At 45.6% G+C, this 21701-nt stretch overlaps 2 protein-coding genes across 3 annotated transcripts in view; both read left to right on the top strand.

Moving 5' to 3' along the window:
* The window catches only part of LOC138165341 (sterol carrier protein 2), a 464797-nt gene that overhangs the window by 254708 nt on the left and 188388 nt on the right, over window positions 1–21701 (top strand). The window lies entirely within an intron of this gene.
* The window catches only part of LOC138165338 (protein zyg-11 homolog B), a 62522-nt gene that overhangs the window by 27133 nt on the left and 13688 nt on the right, over window positions 1–21701 (top strand). For both annotated transcript variants that reach the window (XM_069093555.1, XM_069093557.1), the window contains exons 4-10: window positions 9254–9394; window positions 9825–10001; window positions 13657–13721; window positions 15413–15512; window positions 15757–15807; window positions 17439–17600; window positions 17685–17732. In XM_069093555.1, the coding sequence (XP_068949656.1) occupies window positions 9254–9394; window positions 9825–10001; window positions 13657–13721; window positions 15413–15512; window positions 15757–15807; window positions 17439–17600; window positions 17685–17732 (744 nt within the window). The remainder of the gene's footprint in view (window positions 1–9253; window positions 9395–9824; window positions 10002–13656; window positions 13722–15412; window positions 15513–15756; window positions 15808–17438; window positions 17601–17684; window positions 17733–21701) is intronic.

Below are 21701 nucleotides of genomic sequence, written 5' to 3'. Positions count from 1 at the left end.
ATGTCGTTTGGGGAGGGGAGTGACATGACGTGGTGAGAGCTGCAGTTGTGGAGGGTGGGTTGAAGAGAAGTGAGACGTGAATCAAGAGATCCATCAGATAGAAGTGCAGTAGTCTTGGTGGTGACTGTGTGCATGGAGGGAAGTGGACGCACATGAGGCATGTTGTTTGGGAAGGTGGAGATGACAAGATCTGCTCCCGAATTGGAAATAGAATGAGGAGTCAGGGATGACGCGGAGAGTGTGAGCGTGGGTGGCTGGGAAGGCTGGTGATGCCTTCAACAGTAGTGGAAGCTGAAGAGGCAGAGGGTTGGGAAGGGAAGACACTGAGTTCAGTTTGGACGTAGGTTTGAGATGCTTGCTCAACATCCATTGAGATGTCCAGAGGGCAGTTGAAGATTCGGTGCTGTGGCTCAGGAGATACTCTGGAGCTTGTTAGAGACAGACATAAGGGAGTCATTGGCATAGAGATGAAATTGATCATTAAGTGAGATAATATAGAAGGAGAATGGACAGACCAGTGGGGGACGCCCACAGTCAGAAGGTGTGACTTAGCTGAAGATCCAGCAGAAGCCACCAAGAAAGAGTGGGCATACACCTAAGAGGGGGACCAAGGGAGCAGGGTCACCACACCTTAAGAGGAAAGATTATTTGGGAGGAAGTGATCCACTGGCAAATGTAGGTAATGGGAATTGGGTAACATGAAGAACTAGGGCTTTAGGATAGTTGAGCAGCATCAGTGCCTCTGATCGAGAAGAAAGATTGTGAGCCAGGCACTGATTCTGTAATTACCTAAGTGGGTAGATCACCAGGCCATATGATATCTTCTAAGGGCAGAGATTCTGTGAAGTATTGGATTCCTGTTATTAGGTCTTGATTGATTCCTGTTTGAACCCACAGAGCTCAGAAGGATTTATGACCTTGTAAAACTGAAATCTAAGCATGTTTTCTGTCATCCCTTTATGAAAGGCATTGCTTTCACAGGGCATTAGTTTAAAACTGCATTTGAAAATCTTGATCCCAGTTGAAGAAAGCTGCAATGTCTGGTACTAACACACATTTCATACTTCTGGAAATAAGTGATTTTTACTGCGTCCAATCTACACCCCTTGTCCCCAGCTTTTGCAAAAAGGGGAAGAAGGTGTTGGATCTCATAGCTCCACTTTTGGCCCAAGCTTGGTCATTGTCATTTTCTAGCATTCCTCCTTAATTTGTTTTTTCATCAAACATTAAATAAGCATCTACTCTATAGAACATGTGTTGAAGCTGGTATAGAAATAAACAAGACAAGAATCTTTGACTTCAAGGAGAAAGCATTGTATGTCCCAAGCTTTGAATTCTTATGGATTTAAGGGCTTATTAGCTTAAATTTATTTTTCTGTCATACCAAAAAAGCATTTGAACAATTTTTACACAGAAAAAAAGGTAGTTTAAAATGTTTTTACTTCTTGCTTTTTGTTACATTTTGGTTTATGAAGTGCTTCGTGCCAGAATTGTGGCTTTTACATTCCCTTTTCCCATCAGTTTCTTTTCCTAACACAATTGGGGAATCCCTGGAATCCCTACTCATGGCACCACAGGCTTCACCCATCCCAGGCTTCCATCTTGTCAAGTCCAGCTCCCCAAATGTTCACCTGATCCATTTTCATCGCTTTCTCAGTCCTCACTGAGTCCCTACTCTGGTAACCAAGATGATGAGGTCACTTGAAGCCAAAGCACATGAGAATGATCGAAAGAACTGGAAATGTGGAGCTGACCAAAGAGAAGTCAGAAGGTCATGCTAGTTCTCTTCAGATAGCTAAGAGCCATGTGAAGCAGCTAGGCAAAACCATAGTGCACAGAGCACTGAAGTCAGGAAGACCTGAGTTCAAATGTGGCCTCAAAGGCTTACTAGCTGTGTTACCCTGGGCAAGTCACTTTGCCCTCTTTGCCTCAGTTTCCTCACATGTAAAATGAGCTGGAAAAGGAAATGTCAGACAATTTAGTATCTTTGTCAAGAAAACTCCAATGGAGTCACAGAATCTGAAACATCTGAACAACAATGAACTTCATGTTAAGGAGTGATTAGAAGTATTCTGTTTGACTGTGGATTGAATTCGGGTGAGTAGAAAGAGAGTGGAGAGTTATAAGGAGGCATTTCTTCATAATAAATTTTCCCCAATATTGAATGGGCTACCTCAGGAAGTGCAGAAGGAACAGGAGGCTTCCTGTTCCTGCATTCTTGTGGGTCTTCAGGTTAGGAGCTGCATGACTCCTTGGGGATGTCATAGATGGGGTTCAGACTTCAGACAGAAGTTGAATCTGGATGATCTCAAAGGTCCCTTGCCAATCTTAGCGTTTCTGTTGCTTCTGGAATGGGCTTTCCCTACCCATACTCTGTTCAGGAACCATTCCAGAGTGCCTAACCAGTGGTCCTGTGAGCCAGACAAAAGAAGGATCTCAGTGATCCTGCCATTGATTAGCAAAACTCAAAAGAGAGTCCTCTGATAAGGAAAAGAAACTGTAGATATGTACATACAGCATGCTTTTCTTAGATTGTAAGCTCCCTAGGTACACAGACAACACATCTCTTAAATTATCGGCAAAACTAAATGGATTCGGGATGGCCAGGTAGCACAGTGAGTAAGAGCACCAGCCCCAGAGTCGGAATGACCTGGGATCGAATCCGGGCTCAGACACTTAGCACCCACCCAGAAACACCTGGCCGTGTAACCTTGAGCAAGTTATTTAACCCCAATTGCTTAGGGGTGGCCAGGTGGCTCAGCGAGTAAGAGTGCTGGTTCCAGTGTCAGGATGACCTGGGATCGAATCTGGGCTCTGATACTTAGCACCACACCCAGAAATAATTGGCCGTGTAACCTTGAGCAAGTTACTTAACCCCAATTGCTTAAAAAAAAAACTAAACTAAATGGATTCAAACTTGTAATTTAGCTTGGTAATGATTAAAATTGATAATAGATTGAATTGTGTTGTATATAGTTCAAAGATCTTCACTTAAGTTCAGCTCTTTTGTCTCCCTGATTTGGTGTAGAGGTGACCTTGAGATTCATAAGGATATGCCTTCAGAGCCCTACCAAGCAGAACAGGTGTTGGCTAGCCTGGAATGGGGGGTGTAAAGGTAGCAAGAGATTGTCATCCAGAGACCGTTCTAGTTCATTGTTGGGGTCTTCATTACCAGAAGATTGGCCATGGGACCATGAAAATAGATGTAATCCTCCATGAAGGAAAAGGGACTCTGGAAATTACTAATGAAATCCTGGAACCTTGGGGTAGTTTGGGGTACCAGATTGATGAATCAATGGAAAAACATTCTTTCTGTCTATAAAACATGTAGGTAATTTAATTGGTTATGAATATTTGACATGGCAGTAATGGAGAGTCCCTTCATTTTCACATATGAGGGTAGTTTGAGTCTGTATTTTCTAGAGGATATTCATAAACCTCCCAGAATGTGGACAATGTCTTGCTGAGATCTTTGTGGTCTGTGTTTTCTGTGTGGTCTTTTATGTATTTATACCTTTGACTTAAGGCCTTTGATATCTTGGTATGATGGAAAAGAGATTGCCTGTTACAGATGAGTAGAAAATGGAACCCTTGGGTGGCTAGGTGGCGCAGTGAGTAAAGCGCTGGCCCCGGAGTCAGGAGGACCTGAGTTCGGTTCCAGCCTCAGACACTTACACAAAAAAACTAGCTGTGGAACCTTGGGCAAGTTACTTAATCCCAATTGCCCTCCAAAAAAAAAAAAAAGAAAATGGAACCCTAGGTCTTCAAATAGAGTAATTGGACACTTTGGAATGATGTACTTACTGCTTCTCATTTGGGGAGCAAAATGAACGGAAGCAATTGAGAACTATAGGAACAGGAAGATTAACATTTAGAGACCAGATAGAAGAGAGGGGTCAGTGAGCTGCAGAGAGGATGGATGGTGCATTGGAGAAGCTGATCAGATAGAGAACCCTGAGCTGAACCTGCCATTTTCTCCCATCTTCCCCATCTGTACCAGGACCCTCCATCCCTGACCTGAGACCTGGACTTCCACACCAGGTTTTCAGAATCCAGGCCCCAGACCCTGGGGAAAATTTCCCCTCATTTTGAGCTCCTTCTGTAAGACCCAACCCACTTAAATGGTGACTGAGTATATATAGACCAGCCCACTTATCTCACTATCTGCTGGCTGGCTGAGACCTCAGACTGCCCTCCCATCTGCCCCTGACCCCAACCTTCTTTTCCCCCCCCAAAACCACTCCCCCCCCCCTGTTCCCCCACCCCCCCCCCCCCATGTGTTGTCTTCCCCTATTAATAGAAAGTTCTTTGGAGATAAGGCCTGTTGCTTTTTAAAATATGTGCACAGTGCCAGCTGTGATACTAGATTACTGATAGCAGTCACTCAATAAGGAATGCTTTTTCATTCATTCACTCCCATTTTAGACAAAGCAGATCCAGTAACCTCCCATGGCCGCATCCAGTAGGGTCAGTCAGCCCTAGGCACTGGGCACTCAAGTTCAAGCCCAACCTTTTTCCCACTGCCTTGTCTTCTCGAACAAAACAAGGAAGAGGGGGTTCTCTTTGGAATCTTTCAAAGGGACAGGGATTTCCTCAGTATGGATTTTCCCTCTACTAGAATAGATCACAACCTCCCCACCCCTTAGGAGATCATTTTATGAGTTGTACTAGCCAAAAAAGGTCCTTTTTTGCTGGGGCTCAATTTCTCCAAACTTTGTGGGCAGTCACCAGTCACTGGTGCTGTGGTTGGAATCTTGCCAACTTGGCAGAGAGTACAGGATCACCCTCCATGTACACAGCCTGCCAAACCCTAGCTCACTTCTATGCCATGGGGAGTCATGGGAGGCCATAGGAGGAGGGGACACGTTGGATAGGAGGGGACAAGGAGAGGGACTGAGGAAAATGTCCTCTTTAAGAGGAGAGCTATTACATCATCAAGTTCCCCAGCTAACCAAATGCTGCAAGAGCTTCAATGGTACATCATAAGGCTCTCCACCTTCCCAAGCGCAGGCCTCAGTGATTTGTCTGGGTTGTTGTAGGGAGGTTCACTTTTCAGGCTTTGCTTGGGCTGGGTGCTGCCAAAATCCTCCTAGGCCTGAGATCTTGTGGTACTTTATAACTGACAGTCCCATCATTTTCCTGATTGCCTATATCACACTGGGAATGTTACCAGAACTTAGTGTTATTAGTTTGGCCAGTGTAGATTTATGGAACCCACTGGCAACAATGGAAATGCAAACATAGTTTTCTCTCCCACTTAGAAGCTTATTAAGCCTTAATGAAGTTTCCTCTTCTGTAATATAAGTGGATGGTCTTTCACAGTCCCTTGGTGCTCTGAATCTTTGACCTTAACAAAGCATTTTCCTTTTATGTAGTTAATCCAAATGCCCATTTTACAGAGAGAAAACTGAGAGCCAGAGAAGTGAAGTGATACATCTAAGTTCATACAGTTAGTTGGTCTCAGAACAAGGCTCTGCTGAAGGCAGAGTGCTCTTGGCATACAGCACCACACATTAGAAGGATGGAGGGAGATGCCTGTAACAGGTGATGTAAGGAAAGAGAGATAGCCTTTCACGTCTCTTCACCTCCCCTCCCCTTGCCTGGCTCTGGGTCGTGTCACCCCCTCCTGTGCATCAACTGCCTCTTACCCCTGAACTCATCCCCAGAACAGCATTGTGGTCCCATCTTGCACTGTGCCAAAGGTGGACCATCATTGTACCCTGCTCGTGGGCATTATTGACTCCTTTTTGCCCAGGCTGCTGCTTGTGGCCCTTCCCTCTATATGTGCATTGATCCCATGCCCTCCCATCTTCTCCAGATCAGGTCAAGATCAGGACTGATCTTCCTTACTTCTGCCTTGACAGCCCAGGCTGTCAGATGAGCTTGCTGTTGTCTTGGTAGTTTCCCCTCACATCCTCCTGTTATTACCCAAATTCACCAGTGCAATATGTCTTCTTATTATCTGCCTGTAGAACGATCTGTCTGCCCCAGAGGAAATTCTGTCTGGTGCCACCCTGGTTGGCAGTGTCATCACTTCACCATGACCCTACCGGCCCCAGAACCATGGCTTGGCTTCCAGACATTAACATTCACATAGGTTCTCCCTGAAACTCTCTCACCTCGCGTTTCATCAGCTTTCCTTGGTGTCTTCACTCTGCCTCAGCATCAAGGATGGTACAAGGATTCTTCCTTCATTGGAGTGTCTGATGCCCCCCTCTGACCCTAACTGCTTCTCATTCCTCTTCTCCCCTGCTTCACCCCCCTACACCTCTTCTTTGCCCTCATCAGGACCCACCTTCCTCCACCCCTTAGTACTTTCTCAACCCTTACCCCTGCTCTGACCTCACATTTCCTCCCTCTCCAACCTCAACCTCAAGTAATTGGCCATTTACAGCTCTGCACTCTCTCCTCTGCTTCACAATCCTGAACTCCCTCTGACTGGTGACATTGCCAGTTCGTGTTACCCAACTGCAGCTGGACTCTCTCACGGCCAAGCCGCCTTTTATTCTTCCTGATGGACTCCCTTTCTCACTTTCCCCAACCTCTTCTCCCTTAAAGTTCCCCACACCCCTTCTTTCTCATCTGTGGACCTTGCCTTTGATTTTACTGAGAAAGTTGGACTTTCTCTTCATCTCAAAGCCCCATGACTTTATGTCCTACTCTCTTCCCTTCCCCTGTCTCTGACAGGAATGGCCCTTCCCTCTACATGTGCATTGATCGCTGCCCGCTCATCTTCTCCAGATCAGGTCAAGATCAGCACTGATATTCCTTACTGCTGCCTTTAAGATGGAATTCATTCTCACTGCAGATAGTTAAGATCAAAAGCCATCCACAATAATAGGTAGTCAAAAGGTAGGAACAAATGATTTGCAAAAGAATTACAAACTACTGATATGTATATGTGAAAAACTGTTCCAAATCACCAGTGATAACAGAAACACAAAGTCAGAACAATAGTTTTGAAACAACATATTGACAATGATGAAAGACAGAACAGTAAGCTTTGGAGGAGTTGTGGGAAGGTGGTGGAGCTGTTTTGGAAAACAATATAGAGCTGTGCACATAAAGTGACTAAGACATCTGTGCACATTAGGCCAGAGAGCCCAGGGCTAGGCATCTGCCCCAAGGAAGTCTGATAAGGTCAGTGAAGAAGGGCCCCATCTACACCAGACCATTCACATCAGCCGTTTGTAAAGAACTGCAGATGAAAGTGCGTGGCCTCAGTTGAGGAATGGATGAACAGGGTGTGCTGGCCAAGTGTAATGGGGAATCCCTGAGTTGTAGCATCAGGGAATGGAAGTACAGAGAGTCGTGGAAAGGCCTTGTACGAACTAATGCAATGTCAAGAGAGCAGAAACTCTGAGAACACGGAGCAGATGCAGAGACCAGTGAGCCCTGCACACCACACCCCGAAGAAGAGACCTGAGGAGGCCCGGGCCACTCTGTACAGGCGGCCCCTGAACAGTGCAGCTGTGGGGCAGCAGTGCACAGAGCTACAGACTCTTTTTCATTGTGTTTATCAGTTTTGCTTATTGTTTTTCTTTTCCTTTTTTTCTTAAAAAATATTCCTTATAACATGGAATGACCCTCTGGGACAGGAAAAGAGGAAGGAGAGGGAGAAAATTTAGGTGATGTAAAAATGAAAGCTCTTGGCATCATCTTGTCCATGAAGAAGCCTTTCCTTGTCCTCCCAGTCTGACCTCTGTTTACCTTCTTTGCGTGTGTTCATTCTTTGTACTTGTATCTCTAGTGCAGGGCACACAGTTAGCTTGCTGGGTGAATGAAAGATTCCCTGGCACAATGTATTGGGACTCATTTCTGCTTTTTCTTATCTTACCTCCTGACCTTTTGCATGCCCTCTTTTTCCCTAATCCCGTGTCCTTCCAGATGAGTTTACCCACTTCCTGTTTGTCATTCATTTGCTCATCTCCTGCATTTTGAGCTCCGAGTTGCTTCACTCGCTCCCTCCCAGACCTGTGCTGTAGGAGGCCAGCTTTTGATTGAGATACATGTGTGGAAGCACATAATGCCTGCTTCCATAGCATCTTCCTTCACAGACCCTTTGTAGTTGACTTAAGTGATCATATTACTCAAAATAGCTTGGACATAGTTATTCTAACGGGACTGTACAATGTTCTCATGATTCTCCTTATTTCACTCTGCGTTATTTCGTGCAAGTTCCCATTTTTCAGTGGTCATGATGCCTTTCCCTGCCTCCTCCGGCCCTGATCGCTTCCTTCTGGCTTTTGAGCAGCTGTTAGGGTCCCAGCTCTTCCAGGAAGTCTCTCCTAGAAGGATCCCAGAGGTCACGTTTTCTGCCCCCCCTTTCTTCTTACAGATGAGCAGGCATGATGATGTGCGCCCACACGTTCATGACTAGTCACACACCCCACATACATGTCTCTGGGGGTGAGGAGAGAGGGATCCCCATAATATCTCGCTGCCATGTTCGCTCCAGTCCGCGCCGCACTGAACGCCCTTTGCTCACACCTTCTGGTTTGGTTAGTGCCTTCATCTGTGTGTCCTGAACATTCTTTTAAGAGTGATAGCGTTTTATTGTTGCTTTTTTGACACTAACACTTCTCATGATCATTCGCTTCCTCCCTTATAACAAAACCAAACCGACCCAAACAGACCCTGCTAGTCATGTCTGACAGCGTGTACTGCCTGAGAAGAGAGTAGTCACCAGAAAACGCCCTGCGCCCTGCCTTTGCTGCCCTTCGGAAATTGTCTTTCAGGGCTGTTTTCTTTTCCATCATTATGGTCATCATGTAAACTGTTACCCCATTTCTGCTTACGTGGCTCCGTAGATGTTCATTCATATCCTTAGATGTGCCTCACTCAGGCAGGTATTATGAGAATTAGAAAACCTAGTGATCTTGGAGATTGTGGAGCCACTTCCAGACCTGATGGGAAGCCAGCTGTGAAATGAGTTTGGGATGGCGAGTACCTGTGATGACTTGGTCACATGTGGAAATAGCATGTTTCAAAATTTGGAAGACAAAGTCTGGAGCTGAGAGAGCATGATGTTCTTTCCCCCCCCCGCTTTTGGAGGGCAATTGGGGTTAAGTAACTTGTTCAAGGTTACATGGCTAGTTTTTTTGTGTGGGTGTTAAGTGTCTGAGGCCGGAATCGAACTCGGGTCCTCCGACTCCAGGGCCAGAGCTCTTACTCACTGTGCCACCTAACCACCCCATGATGTTCTAACCTGGTGTGTTTTTGTTTTTTCAATAAAAATGACCTTGTTTTGAAGGTATCAGGAGAAGCCAACGAGACTCAGATTTCAGAAGCATTGAAGCGATACAGCGAGAGGGCCTTCTTTGTCCGGGAAGCCCTCTTTCACCTCTTCAGCCTGACCCATGTCATGGAAAAAACAAAACCTGAGATATTGAAGGTAAGGTTGGAATGGCTTCCTCTTGTGACCACTTTGCAGATGAGAAAGCCAAGGCCAAGACTTAACCTTGACTTTCTGCCTCAGTTCCAGGTCTTCTGCTCTGCTATATTGCTTGAGACAGAATCTGGAAAGCTGTGGGAGAATAATCTCAAGGGGTGTTCTTGCTTAGTGTTGATGGGAAAGGGATCCAACTGGAATGAGCTGCTAGATTAGAACCCCTTCGCCTTAGACCTGTTTAGCAGCAGCAGCTTTCCTGCATGGTCAGTGCGAGTGTGGAAAAGGCCTCCAGGCTCAGACCCAGAGCCTGTTCATCACCAGCATCAGCCCCAAGGGGTACAGTGGGGTGGTCACAGCGGGTGCCTTCTCCAATGCTCTCAAGGCCACTGCTCCCAACATGCCTGAATTCCAGGGAGGACTTCTTTCGTTTCAGCTGGTGGTCATTGGAATGAGGAACCATCCCATGAACTTGCCCGTCCAGCTGGCAGCGAGTGCATGTGTGTTTAACTTGACCAAGCAGGACTTAGCTGTGGGAATGCCTGTGCGGCTCCTGGCTGATGTGACCCACCTGCTACTCAAAGCCATGGAGCACTTTCCTAATCACCAGCAGGTAACTGGCATCAACCCCACACCAGACGGGGCTTTGGGGTGGGCAGCTGACGGCAGCTGTAGACACCTGGAGCTCAGCTGATTGAGAGCAGCCATTGGAGAGGTGGAGGTTTGAGGCGTCCCTCTGGTAGCCACTGACCATGACTCTGGGCAGGTTACTTAGCACTTCAGTGCCCTTGATAGCTCTCCAAGATGCAAAGGGGCAGGGACTGTGCTGGTCTGCACTGAGAGGGGTCATTCACCAGGAATTTGCTGGGCCAGTGAAGCCACAAGTCTTATCCCTGAGCCCTATTCCCTGGTATCAAGCATGTAATGGGCACTGAGTCCTTGTCAAATGAAAGTGGATTGTTGGAGTCCAAGTATAGAAATTTGTTCTTCTCTCTGTTCCATTTTCTTATATTTTTTTCCCTTTTTTGGTTCTTATTCTTTTTAGCTCTCTGTATCTCTTCTGAATGAATCATACCTTCTGGAGGCAAATGTCAGCTGCCAGTTGCATCCCACCAAGTCCATCTTTCCCTTAGGATCTCTAGTGTTTGTCCCCTTCCTTTGGGCCTTTGTGTAGAGGTGTGGGCATGGATTGTATTATCTCTGGGCCTTTCCTTCTCCTCTTCCTCTTCTGTCGTACCTGCTACTCTGTACGTCTGAACTGATGCATATTTATCATTTTGAGGTACCTATATTATTTTGAAGTACCTACATTGAGATACCTGCATTGTCAAATAATATCAGTTATTTGATTTTTTTTTTTAGTGAGGAAATGAGTTCAGAAAGGTTGTTACCTGCCTTTGATCACACAGCTCAGAAATCTCAGAGATGAGATTTGACCTGAATTCAAGTCCAGTGTTTTCTCATTCTCCTACTATGTTATATGGCCTTTCTCTTCAAGTAGCTTTCCCCCTCTCCCTGTGATTTCTGTTGGACATGCTCTTAATTAGATTTGCAAGACTCCAAGCCAGTATGCTTTCACTAGCCTTTGTTAGGTGATCTTAGTTCTCTCTTATGAAGACCCTGTCTGTCATTCTTGTATTTTAGCCAGAGTGCACAGAGTCAGCTCAGGCACAGTCCTCTTGGCTGGCCATTCATCTCTCCAGACCTGCCTGGAGCAGAAGCTCCAGCTCTCCCTTGCCTTCACTCAGTGGAGGGAGTCACTGTGGCCTCATGGCTTTCTGTTTGGGATCTTAGGCTTCTACCTCCTCCCGGGACTTCGAGGTTGCTTTCTGCTGCTAACAGCCATCTCTATGTGCATCATCAGAGTGACTGACATGACAGCCTGTATGTCCAGCTTCCTGCCTCTGCCCACACCTTTAATGCAGATGCAAGAACCAGGGAATTGTGCTCCCCAGAGGACCAGATATTCTGCTGATGGTTGCTTCCTCCTGGGGGCCTGGGATCGGATCACAGATGAGACCTTCTTGAGCCATCTCTTCAAGTTGCCCATCCCCCCATTTTCCAGGGAAGAAAAGCTTAGTCAGCCAGCTAGCACCGATCAGGCGCCTTCTGGGCTCCAGGCGCTGCACCAAGCAGGGTCATTTAGGTCACAAATAGCAGAACTAGGGCTCTGGCACACCCTCACGAGTGTTCTGATAGGACCTTGGCTTTCTTGTGGATGATCCTGGAGACTAGGTGGTCCATTCTTTGACTTGTGTTTCTTTTTTTGTCTCTCTTTTGAGCAAGAAATTTCCCTCCAGAAAATTACTGAAACCAGTGAGAGGATTTTCAGCTTGTTGAGCATTGGTCTCCAGGATGACATTTTGTGGCCTCCCCACCCCCACTCCATAAATGGCCATATTGGGGTCACAGAGGCCCAGCCGACTCATTCACTGCTCTGTTGTAAGGGTGCCTCCTGCTTTGTCCACCTTTCCTCCTTTCTGCTAACCCCTACCTTTCTGAACTCTGAGGTGGAGGACAGTGAGAGTTAAAGGTAACCCATAGATCTGCTCTGTGGGCCACATCATTCAGGGGCTGTCTCTGAGAGCACTCTCAGGTACCCTTGTTTGGGGTCAGCTTGCCTTCTAAAAGCAGGTAGAACGACATGACTGTGGGGCCAGGCAGGCATGGTGCTGCGTCAGTGCCTTGCCACAGATGACATGACCCCTGAGCTCCCTTACCCCACTGGGCAGGCAGATTCTGCTTTGAGGAGCTAGAAGAGAAGAGGGTACCTTCTATACTCCCATATCCTTTTCAGCTTGCACTCACTCCCCAAGCAGACGTGACTCAGTACCTGGCACAGTTTCCAGAGTTTCATTGGCCATGGCCTTTGTGCCCTGAACCTTCTTTTCTTCTCCCTCTGTACCACTTGGTGACCTTGTCAGCTCCCAAGGGTTTAATTGCCATCTCTTTGCTAATGACTCTCAAATCTACTTTTCCAGTCCCAGTCTTAAACTCAGGATATCCCAGTCTGTGCTTCTCTTTTCTTCTAAAGCCTCCCCCCTTCCAAACCTCCTTATTACTCTTGAGGGCACCACCATCCCCCTAGTCCTCTAGGCTTGCAACTCAGGGCTCCCTTGACTCAGTATCAGGGATTCCTGCACTAGGGAAGAATCAATGCCCAGCCTGTGGCAGGAGGGCAGCAAGGACCGAGCCAGTGTGGCATTGAGTACAGGGGAATAATATGAGACAAGACTGGCAAGAAAGGACAGGGCCTTGACTGCCAGGACATGGATTTTGATAGAACATACCCAGCTCTGGGTGAGTCAGAATCTACCATACTCCCCCTTGAGTGCTTTCTATTAATGAGGTACTTGCCTTCCCAGCGGCTCTGGCAGCTAACCCTTCTCTTTGCTCACACAGCCACTGCCTGAGGTCAGGTCCACCCCCCTTTCTCCTGGACAGTCACAACCCCCATCTGTTGGTGTCCTCTGTCAGAATTCTCTCTGCCTAGCCTCCAGAGTGACTTCCATAAAGCACAGGCCAGCCGCGTCTTAGCCCTGCTTGGTGAACTCCAGTGGCTCCCTGCACTTCTCCACAAACCATAGACTCTTCTCCTGGCTTTTGAAGCCCTTCACCATCTGGCTCCTCTCTACCTTTCTCTTCCCATTGGACATTCCTGCCTTCCCTTCTCTGCATTCCAGTCAGACTGGCCGCCCTGCCATTCTCCCTACCTGACATTCCTGTCTCTGCCTTCCTTCTCAGACCTAGGCCTGGAATGCACTCCCTCTTTCCTTCTGCCTCTGAAAATCCTTGCTTTCTTTGAAGACTCAGCCCTCTTCCAGGAAGCCTGCCCTGATTTATATGCCTCCCTTCATTCGTTTTGTCCATGTTCTGTCTATACTTGGATGTGTTGTGTATTGTTTCTCCAGGTGGACTTGAGGCCAAGGATTGTGTGCCTTTTGCCTTTGTGTCCTCAGCCCCTGGCACTGGGCTTTTGTGACCTGGTGTGAACTTAACTAATGCAGGTTGAATGATTTACATAAATGAGCTTCTCTGTGAGATCACTAATCCAGGTGTTGATTCCTTGTGTCAGACCCCATGGGGCAGGGGCAGGGCTTTTATATACCAAACAAGTGGGAAGAGAGGTGTGGGTAGTGGTATAGAGATGTGCTGGGAAGACGCGGCTTCTTCCTGAACAGAGGCGGCCTGTCTGGGGTTGGTTTGTTGTAAACCATTTTTAAAGGTTATTTTATCCAGGGTTTGTTTTTTCCTCTTTGGCTTGACAGCTACAGAAAAACTGCCTTCTTTCACTGTGCAGTGACCGGATCCTTCAGGACGTTCCGTTTAACAGGCAAGTGAGGGCTTAGTGGTAAGCGTTCTCCCTGGGTCCTGGGGCATCCTCTCTGCCGGGTCAGCCTCGTTTTGAGGTAGCTCTGTGCCTAAAACCTTCAGCTCCTATTCTGCATAATGAATGCATCGTACTCTGAGCTCTGTGGGGAGGTACAGAGGTATGGAGCTTCCACAATTGATAGCTTATTCACTTCCTCGTCTTTGAGATAAAGAAACCTTTGTGGGGCATTCTTTCCCAAGAGCTGTGGCTCTGCCCTCAGATATGTCACAGACGTGCAGAAAGTGTGAACATCAATGGCTACAGATCAGAATAGATTAACTGTTTAATAAGAGTAGAAAGTGCTAGATATTTAGCTCTGATTCTTTTTTAGAGCAGTTTAAGGTGACTTCCATAAAGTCCCTGTGAAGCAAGTGACACGGGGAGTATCCTCATTTTACAGATGAGTAAACTGAGCCTCAGAGAGGTTAAACCATATTTCCAAAGTTACGCAGAGAGTCATTGTATCAACCAGAACTCATCCCTCACCATTCTGTACTACCTTCCCTTCTGTGCCATGGATGGTACAGAAATCCCTCTTCTCACCTGCCTGTAAATTACTCCTTTAGTTTTCATAACCAGAGTTGACATAATTCCAGTTGCTGGTATCACATGTCACAGCTTTCCAAGGACTCTCCTATCCATGATCTCATTAGAGCCACCCAGTGTGGAGAGACAGGCAGGCCTGGTATACTAGCCCCATTTTTCAGATGAGAAAATTGAAGCCCTGAAAAGTGAAGTGACTTACCCACAATCCCTTATCTACTAGGTAGTAAAGGCAGGACTTGAATCTAGGCTCTCTGATTCCCAGGAAATAACCAGAAACGATTTCTTTTTTTGTTGTTTTTTGTTTTTGTTTTTATTATTTTTTTTCTCACTTAATAGTATTGTAACGATAGTTTTCAGCATTCATTTTTACAAGATTTTGAGTTCAAAATTTTTCTCCTTCCCTCCCTTCCTTCTTCTCCAAGACAGCAAGCAATCTGAGATAGGTTATACATGTACAGTCATATTAATGACATTTCCACATTAGTCATGTTGTGAAAGAAGAATCAGAACAAAAGGGAAAAACCACAAGAAAAAAAATCAGAAGAAGTGAAAACAGTCTGCTTCAATCTGCTTTCAGATTCCATAGTTCTTCTTTCTCTGGATGTGGGCAGCATTTTCCATCATGAGTCTTTTGGAATTGTCTTGGATCATTGTATTGCTGAGAAGAGCTAAGTCAATCAAAGTCGGCCATCATGCAGTGTTGCTGTTATTGTGTGCAATGTTCTCCTGGTTTTGCTCACTTCACTCAGCATCAGTTCATATGAGTCTTTCCAGGTTTTTCTGAAGCCTGTCTGCTCCTCATTTCTTATAGCACAATAGTATTCCATTCCATTCATAAACCACAGCTTGTTCAGCCATTCCCCAATTGATGGGCATCCCCTCAATTCCCAGGTCTTTGCCACCACAAAAAGAGCTGCTATAAATAGTTTTGTACATGTGAGTCCTTCTCCCTAGTTTATGATCTCTTTAGGATACAGCCCTAGAAGTGGTATTATTGGATCAAAGGATTTGGCATAGTGCCAGGAACTTTTTCTGCCCTGTTTTTCTAGCTAGCTGCAGTTTCATGCCTTCAGGAGTCATCTCTGGAAACCCCTGTCTCCTTGCAGGTTTGAAGCCGCCAAGCTTGTCATGCAGTGGCTCTGTAACCATGAAGACCAGAACATGCAGAGGATGGCCGTGGCCATCATCTCCATCCTCGCTGCAAAGGTACCTCCAGGGCCAGGCTGTTCTCTGCCTGCTGGGCTCAGGCTCTCCACCCAAACTGTGATTTTAACAAACCAGACTAGTGGGATGGCCTCCTAGTTGGAGCGATTCTCAGAATGACACAGGTCATTCCACTACAGCAACATTCCATTACGGTCAGGGAATTTGGGTGGTGGTTTAGTGGGCTGATGGTATTTGACTCCTGAAGGGAATTTCTTGAAATTTACCTGAGATTGTTTGTTTGCAGCTTTCTACGGAACAGACTGCCCAGCTGGGAGCTGAGCTCTTCATCGTCAGAGTAAGTCTGTGGCAGCTCTGTGGAATCAGAGAGTTCCCTTTTCCAGATACTTTTCAGACGGTGATGTGTTCACTTTAGCCTGCTCAGCCCTTAGGATTCTCTCACTTAGACTACCAGAGTGCCCTCCCCTACTGTCCTCTCCTTGGTATGCCCTTCAGGCTCCCATTAGGAGAGTAGCTCCTACCCCAGCAGGACTGACCAGGTGTGTCTTAGATAGCCAAGGAAGGCCAGCTCGCTGCAGTAGGGATGCCCCTGTCTTTGCATCTCAGTTCACTCCACTGCCCCTTTTCACTCTGTGCCCATGATCTCCCCTCAGTCTTTCTTAGCACACCTTCTCTTAATCTCTCCTTTTCCATATCACAGTCCACATCCTAGCACTAATTTCTGCCCACATCCGATTTCCCTGGTGTTGCTTTATAATCTCCTTGAGATTAGGGACCACCATGTTTCATCTTCATTTCCCTTATACCCCTTACACATAGTAAGCCCTCCCAAAATCAGTGTTGATTGAATTGCAGGATGTTCCTTGTGGGTACTGGAAGAGAAGCTTCTTCATTGTTTCATAGAGAAGTAGGGTAGTCTAAGGAAGAGTTACTGCTGCTTTGGGGATTGGAGCCCTGGATGCTGGTCCTGAATCTGCCACTGAGTGACCTTAGACAAGTCCCTTTGCCTCTGTGCCACAGGATCCCTGTTCGTGAAATGAGAAGTTTGGCCTAGTGATCTTTAAGGGACCTTCTGGCTCCAAAATCCTCTGAATCTGTGGATCTGGGCCACGCAGTACAACTCCTCCATGCTTTGGGTACCCCCTGTCCCAGTGAGGCTGGAGATTCCACCCCTGTCAGAATTCGGCTGAATAGCTTTAGGGAAAGGATTCTCCAGCTAAGTTACTCTTGTTGTGAGTGATGAATCAAAAACTGTTAGCCAGACTTTGTGACTGGAATTGTTCTTGGTTCTTGAGCTCTCTAAAGTTTTACATAGAAAATGATCTGGATCAGAAGAATTTTCAAAAGTAGAAATGGTTACTGCCCCTTTGGATTTCTCTCTGTAAGCAGAAGTGCTTAGAATTTAATTAATCATTTGATTTCTGACAAACTTCTACTTCTGCCAGAAGTGCCAAGTATTAAGGTTTTCTTTCATTCTGCTAAGGCTACACCTGTTTCACTTGGGTAGCTCTAGCTTAGGGAGTTTTCCTTCCACCAATCCTAAATCTGCTATCCTGTACGTTAACCAATTCTGCTTTCTGCGGCCAAGCATCCCAAGTCTGATCTGCTACATGACTGCCATTCAGAACCATCAGGAAAGCCTTATTTTCCTGGGCTCACCCTGCCACAGAGAACACAATCTAGGAGACCTTTGCTATCCCAGACACTTACACCTTTGCTTCTTAGTGTACTTCCTAAAATGGAGAGGTGAGCACAGATAGCTGGGAAACAGACTCAAAACTGTCTTTAGAGGAAACTCAGTGTTGGAGCCATGAAGTGTAGAAACGCCATGGCTGGCTGATTGCTGAGGCTCAGGTCTTCCCAGCTCTCAGTCTAAGGCACTCTTTACCTGGCTGCTGGGGAAGTACTTTGGGAGGGCTCATGGATTTCCAGGTATCATTGAGTTTAAATCTCCCCCTTTCTTTCCAGCAACTTCTCCAGATAGTGAAGCAGAAAACCAGCCAGAACTCTGTGGATACAACCCTCAAGTTCACCCTGAGTGCCCTTTGGAACCTTACAGATGAGTCCCCGACTACCTGCAAGCATTTCATAGAGAACCAAGGGCTCGAACTCTTCATGAGGGTGCTGGAGGTGAGGACAGCTGACTTTTCAGGCTTTGTCCCATCCTGCCAGCAGAGAAGTGACTGAGCCTGCTCTCTTTTTCTCTCTCAACAGTCCTTCCCAACAGAGTCCTCTATTCAACAGAAAGTCCTTGGCCTTCTGGTAAGGTGTGATGCATGCTCCTCTCCCCTTTTGTGTCACCTAGTACACTTGAAGCAAGGTCCCCAATTATCTACCTCATCATTTTTTAAAAACACCACTTTACTGATCTTTTGTTTTTCTAGCACCTGCATTTCCCAATAGGGTCTTCTCTTTCCTCCTCCCAAGTGCCATCCCTTATAACCCTGGGTCAGAAACACTACCTGTAATCCCCAACCTCTACAAAGAAGTAGGGAAAAGTGCCTTCTTATATTTCTTCTTTGAAGCAACCTTGATCATTTCATCTTGCAGCTTTGGGTTTGCATGGAGGAGGGTGGGGGCCCTTTCCATTTGTAGTAAATGGAGGACAGTCACTATTGCCAAGGCATGTATATTGCCCACAAGCCTAAATAGGTGTTAGTGATGTAAGAAGAGCCAACTAAATTAAATTTAATCCTTTAGCATGTGAGGAAAGGTGTAACTGGAGCATTGTGGGTGACCTCAGAACTTTTCTCCAGTAAGTGTGCCCCATTTGGTTCAGTGGTGACCAATAAGGGAGGCTGCTGAGGATGGGACTTGTTCCTTTTTTTTTTATTGCAAACTTGACAGACATCAAGAAAGAGGAATGTTTCAATGTGAATGTGAAAAGAATATTATTTTAAAATATCCTTCAAGGCTCTAGGTTTGCTTGTACTTGTTCAGGCTCCCACATTTGAAACGTTGGTGATGTCTCTGGCCCTTTCTTTTCTTTCCCTCCCCTGCTCCACTCAGTGGTCAGGCCCTTCAGATTATCCCCTAACCTTCCTTCTGGATCCTTCCTTGCGCCCACATCCAGCATTCAGCTGGCATTAGGGACACGTAGCAGCTTCCTGATCTGTTCACCATCTGCTTGGTGGGCTACCACCCCAACTGTCTACCTCCATCCAATCAGAGCGCTCCATCTATCCCACAGTTGGAGGTAGCTTCCTTGTCACAAAGCAGAGTTTGCACTCTTTCTTGGCATTTAGGGCCCTCCACAGTCTGGAGCCTACCTCCCCTCCATAGACTGGCACTAAACCACAGTGAGCCTTGCACATCACTTTGCTCTGTGCTAGTCTGCTTATGTCCTGGCATAAGTTTTGGTTGCTGTTATTCATACCTGATGTCCTTGCTAGACTGTGAGCTCCCTGCAGTTAAGGACTGAGTCTTAAATGAGCCTCACACCTTCTTCAGTGCCTGTTGTAGAGCCTATTGGCTAATGAACATTTAGTGATCATGGAATTAAGTTTCAAGGGATCAAATCAAATGGGAGATTGAAGAGAGTACAGGCTGACTCCTGGCATAGGGAGGGAACAAAAATCTCACAGAATAGGAAGTGTGGGTGGATGGATGGATGGATACGTAGAGGAATATGATCTGAACCAAAAAAAAAAGTACCCACACTGATGGTGCAATGCAGGTGGGAATGAGAATGAGTTTAATGACCGTCACTAGGCTACCTTAACTTTTTACATCTTCATAAAAATGTCATTATGTCCTTTTGGAGCAGTCATTTGTTTCATTTGATTTGTCATTGAGTTTATAAGAACTTGACGTTCTTTTCTTTTTTTTTTTATTAAATTTTATGTTTATTTTTGGTTTACATCATTTCATTTCCACAAGATTTTGAGTTACACATTTTCTCCCCATCTTTCCCCTACCCATCACCCCAAAACAGCGATCCCACTGTATACTCCCTCCCCCAAGCTGCTCTCTCCTATATCCTCCCCCATTCCTCTTCCAACTTTCCAGCAGGGCAAAATGGATCTCCATACCCCAGTGCCTGTATATCTTATTTCCTAGTTGCATGTAAAAACAATAATAATATATTTTTTTAAACATTTGATTTTAAAACTTTGAATACCAGATTCTTTCCCTTCCTCCCTCATCACCCACCTTTACTAGGAAGATAAGCAATTCAGTATAGGTTGTACATGTGTAGCTATGCAAAACATTTCCATAGTGGATATATTGTGAAAGACTGACTATATTTCCCTCCATCTTATTCCTCCCCCCGACTTGTTCTATTCTCTACTTTGACCCTATCGCTTTCCAAAAGTGTGTGCTTCTAACTTCCCTCCCCCCTCTCATCCCCTTCCCCCATACTCTCTTGTAGGGTAAGATTCCCTATTTAGTGTCTATGTCATTCCCTCCCTAAGCCAAATTCAATGAGCATAAGGTTAACCCATTCCCTTTTGCCTTCCTGTTCTTCCCTTCCATTGTAAGTTTTCCCTTGCCTCTCCTTTATGAGATAATTTACCCCATTCTGTTTCTTCCCATCTCCTCTCATTATATTCCTCTCTCACCTCTCAATTTCACCTTTTAAGTATCATCCCTTCCTATTCAATTGGTCCTGTGCCCTCCATCTATGTATACCTGTACACATATATACACACACTCACATATGTATGCATATACCCATATACCCTCCTATATAGACATAAATATGTATGTATACATATATATATATGTTTATATTCTCTTCAGTTCTCATACTGAGCAAAGTTTCATAAGTTACAATTATTACAATTATCTTTTTTCCATGCAGGAATGTAAATAGTTCAACTTTAATAAGTTCCTTATGATTTCTTTTCCCTGTTTACCTTCTCATGCTTCTCTTGCTTCTTGTATCTGAATGTCACATTTTCTATTCAACTCTGGTTTTTTCATCAAGAATGCTTGAAAGTCCTCTATTTCATTGAATTACCATATTTTCCCCTGAAACATGATACTTAGTTTTGCTGGGTAAGTGATTCTTGGTTTTAATCCCAGCTCCTTTGACCTCTGGAATATCATATTCCAAGCCCTTTGATCCCTCAGTGTAGAAGCTGCCAGATCCTGGGTTATCCTGATTGTGTTTCCACAATATTCAAATTGTTTCTTCTTGACTGCTTGTAATATTTTCTCCTTGATCTGGAAACTCCAGAACCTGGCTATAATATTCCTAGGAGTTTCTTTTTTGGAGTCTTTTTCAAGAGGTGATCAGTGGATTCTTTCAACCTCTATTTTGCCTTCTGGTTCTAAACCATCAGAGCAATTTTCCTTGAGAATTTCTTGAAGGATGATTTCTAGGTTCTTTTTTTTTTTTGGCCTTTTGGAGGGCAATTGGGGTAAGTAACTTGCCCAAGGTTACACGGCTAGTTTTTTTGTGTTAAGTGTCTGAGGCTAGAACCGAACTCAGGTCCTCCCGACTCTGGGGCCGGTGCTTTTACTCACTACGCCACCAAGCCGCCCCTAGGTTCTTTTTTTGATCATGGCTTTCAAGTAGTTCAATAATTTTTAAATTATCTCTCCAGATCTATTTTCCAGGTCAGTGGTTTTTCCAGTGAGTGTAGAGGGTGCCCATCAGTTGGGTGATGGCAGCAAGGATTGTGACATATGGATGGAATGGAATGCTGTTGTGCCCTGTGAACCAGTGAAGGGGACTGTTTCAGAACAGCTTGGAGAGCCTCTGTTATAGAAACAGACAGAAGGCTTTGGAAGACTTTAAGGTCTCTGATCTACCCAGTGACCAAGTGCAGTTCACAGATCCCGTGATGAAAATGCTTCCATGTTTTATTCACCTTCTGACTGACAGGCCATGGGCTCAGTACAGATGAGGCCGAGATATTTTGGACATTGCCAGTGTGGAAATTTGTTTTAGTGGACTGTGTATACTTTCTGTTGGGTGTTACTTTGTTCTCCAATGAGGGGAGGGGAGGACAGAGAGAAAATAGATTTTTGTTCGTTTGAAAAAATTAAACTTAAAAAAATGTTATTTGTTTCTGCCGCCCCCCCCCCTTCCCCTACCATACTGTCAGTTCCTTGAGGATATGCCTTATCTTTTTCAGCTTCACATCCCAGCCAGATTGCCTGTGGCATAATCAACAAGCATTTACTACGTACCAGGCCTTGTACTAAGCCTGGAGGTACAAAGAAAAAGCAAACACAGCCCCCTGCACTCTAGGAGCTTCTATTCCATTGAGGGAGACAGCA

The sequence above is a fragment of the Petaurus breviceps genome, unplaced genomic scaffold (assembly GCF_028583685.1).
Source record: "Petaurus breviceps papuanus isolate PSGF00001 unplaced genomic scaffold, PetGlider_PUasm1.0 208, whole genome shotgun sequence".
In the NCBI taxonomy this organism is placed as follows: domain Eukaryota; kingdom Metazoa; phylum Chordata; class Mammalia; order Diprotodontia; family Petauridae; genus Petaurus; species Petaurus breviceps.
Note: the sequence above shows the minus strand (reverse complement) of the source record. Positions and strands in the feature narration are given on the sequence as shown.